General features: G+C 34.8%; 1 protein-coding gene across 1 annotated transcript; it reads right to left on the minus strand.

Moving 5' to 3' along the window:
- Positions 1-555: 555 nt before the first annotated feature.
- On the minus strand, positions 556-981 carry LOC117930560 (probable disease resistance protein At1g52660). Its single transcript, XM_034851201.1, has one exon. It carries the CDS (start codon positions 979-981, stop codon positions 556-558), a length of 426 nt encoding a protein of 141 aa, XP_034707092.1.
- Positions 982-1,215: the final 234 nt, after the last annotated feature.

Below are 1,215 nucleotides of genomic sequence, written 5' to 3' on the forward strand. Positions count from 1 at the left end.
TAATTTTGAATTGAAAAAACATATATAATTAATTATAGATTAAATCAAAATATTTTAGAATATTATATTGTAATTTAGTACTAAATGTGCACATGAAATGAAAAACTTGACTCATTTACGAGTTAAAAAGTTAAACTTTATTCATTATTTATTTTTAATAAAATATTGTTATTTGAAATTATTATTATTCATTTTTAACCAAAAAAAATTAGGAAGATGTTAATATTCTTATATTTCTAACATATACTAAAACAATATTTTTTTTATAATAGTGTCCATCTGCAAGTGCGTCAAGCAACAGGCTTGAGGCTTTAAGGAGTTTCATCAGGGCAACTACTGTATCTCTTGCTTGCTCCAATGAATCGATGTTATCAAACAAATCCAAACCCATGCCATATTTCAACAAGTCATCCAATGAAATATCGCCATCGTCCAGCAAACCACATAGTAAGAACAATGACGTGACTTCAACACTTATCAAAAGTTTGTAGCTCCACTCCAGACATGAGTACACGTTTTTACTCACTCCTTTGATGTTTGTTGGTGCAGATGCTCTCAATTCTTCCATACAGCCAGCCTCCCACCTTTTAATGCCTTTGCAATTGTTACAACCGCAATTGGTAGACCCTCACATTCTTCAACTATTTTCATTGCTATGGGGCGCAGTTCAAGATTCTTCTCCAAGGAACCACCTGCTGTCTTGTTAAATAAACTCCAAGCTTCTTCTTCTGTTAATTGTTGAATTCGAAAACATTTTTCTGCGTCCATGTCGTTATTTAATATGTGTAGATCTCTAGACGTCAACACTACTTTGCATTCTGTCTGATCATCTTTACAAGGAATTCCAACTTCCTTCAAACCAACTTCCTCCCAAATGTCGTCTAAGATAATAAGGGTCAGTCTCTTCACCTCCTTCAGTCTCGTCTTCAGCTCAACTGCTCTTGTGGATTCATCCTTCCTCTTAAATTCCAAGCCTAACATGTCTGCAATTTGTTGTTGAATTTTAGCAATTCCTTGTTGAAGTTTTTCGGAGTCTCGAGTCCAGGATACATCTATGTAGACTTCTGTTGTGAACAACTTCTTTTGCTTAGCTTATTCTTCCACTTGTTTCATCAGTGTGGTTTTGCCCACGCCGCCCATCCCCCATACTCTAATCATCTTCATCTCAGCATTTCTCAATGCATTCATTATTTCATTCAAAATCGATGCTCTTGA

Source organism: Vitis riparia, chromosome 14 (genome assembly GCF_004353265.1).
Source record: "Vitis riparia cultivar Riparia Gloire de Montpellier isolate 1030 chromosome 14, EGFV_Vit.rip_1.0, whole genome shotgun sequence".
Lineage (NCBI taxonomy): Eukaryota > Viridiplantae > Streptophyta > Magnoliopsida > Vitales > Vitaceae > Vitis > Vitis riparia.

Bases quoted from the DNA above. Each gene is read 5' to 3' on its own strand.
- LOC117930560 (XM_034851201.1), bottom strand. From the start codon at position 981: ATGTTAGGCTTGGAATTTAAGAGGAAGGATGAATCCACAAGAGCAGTT.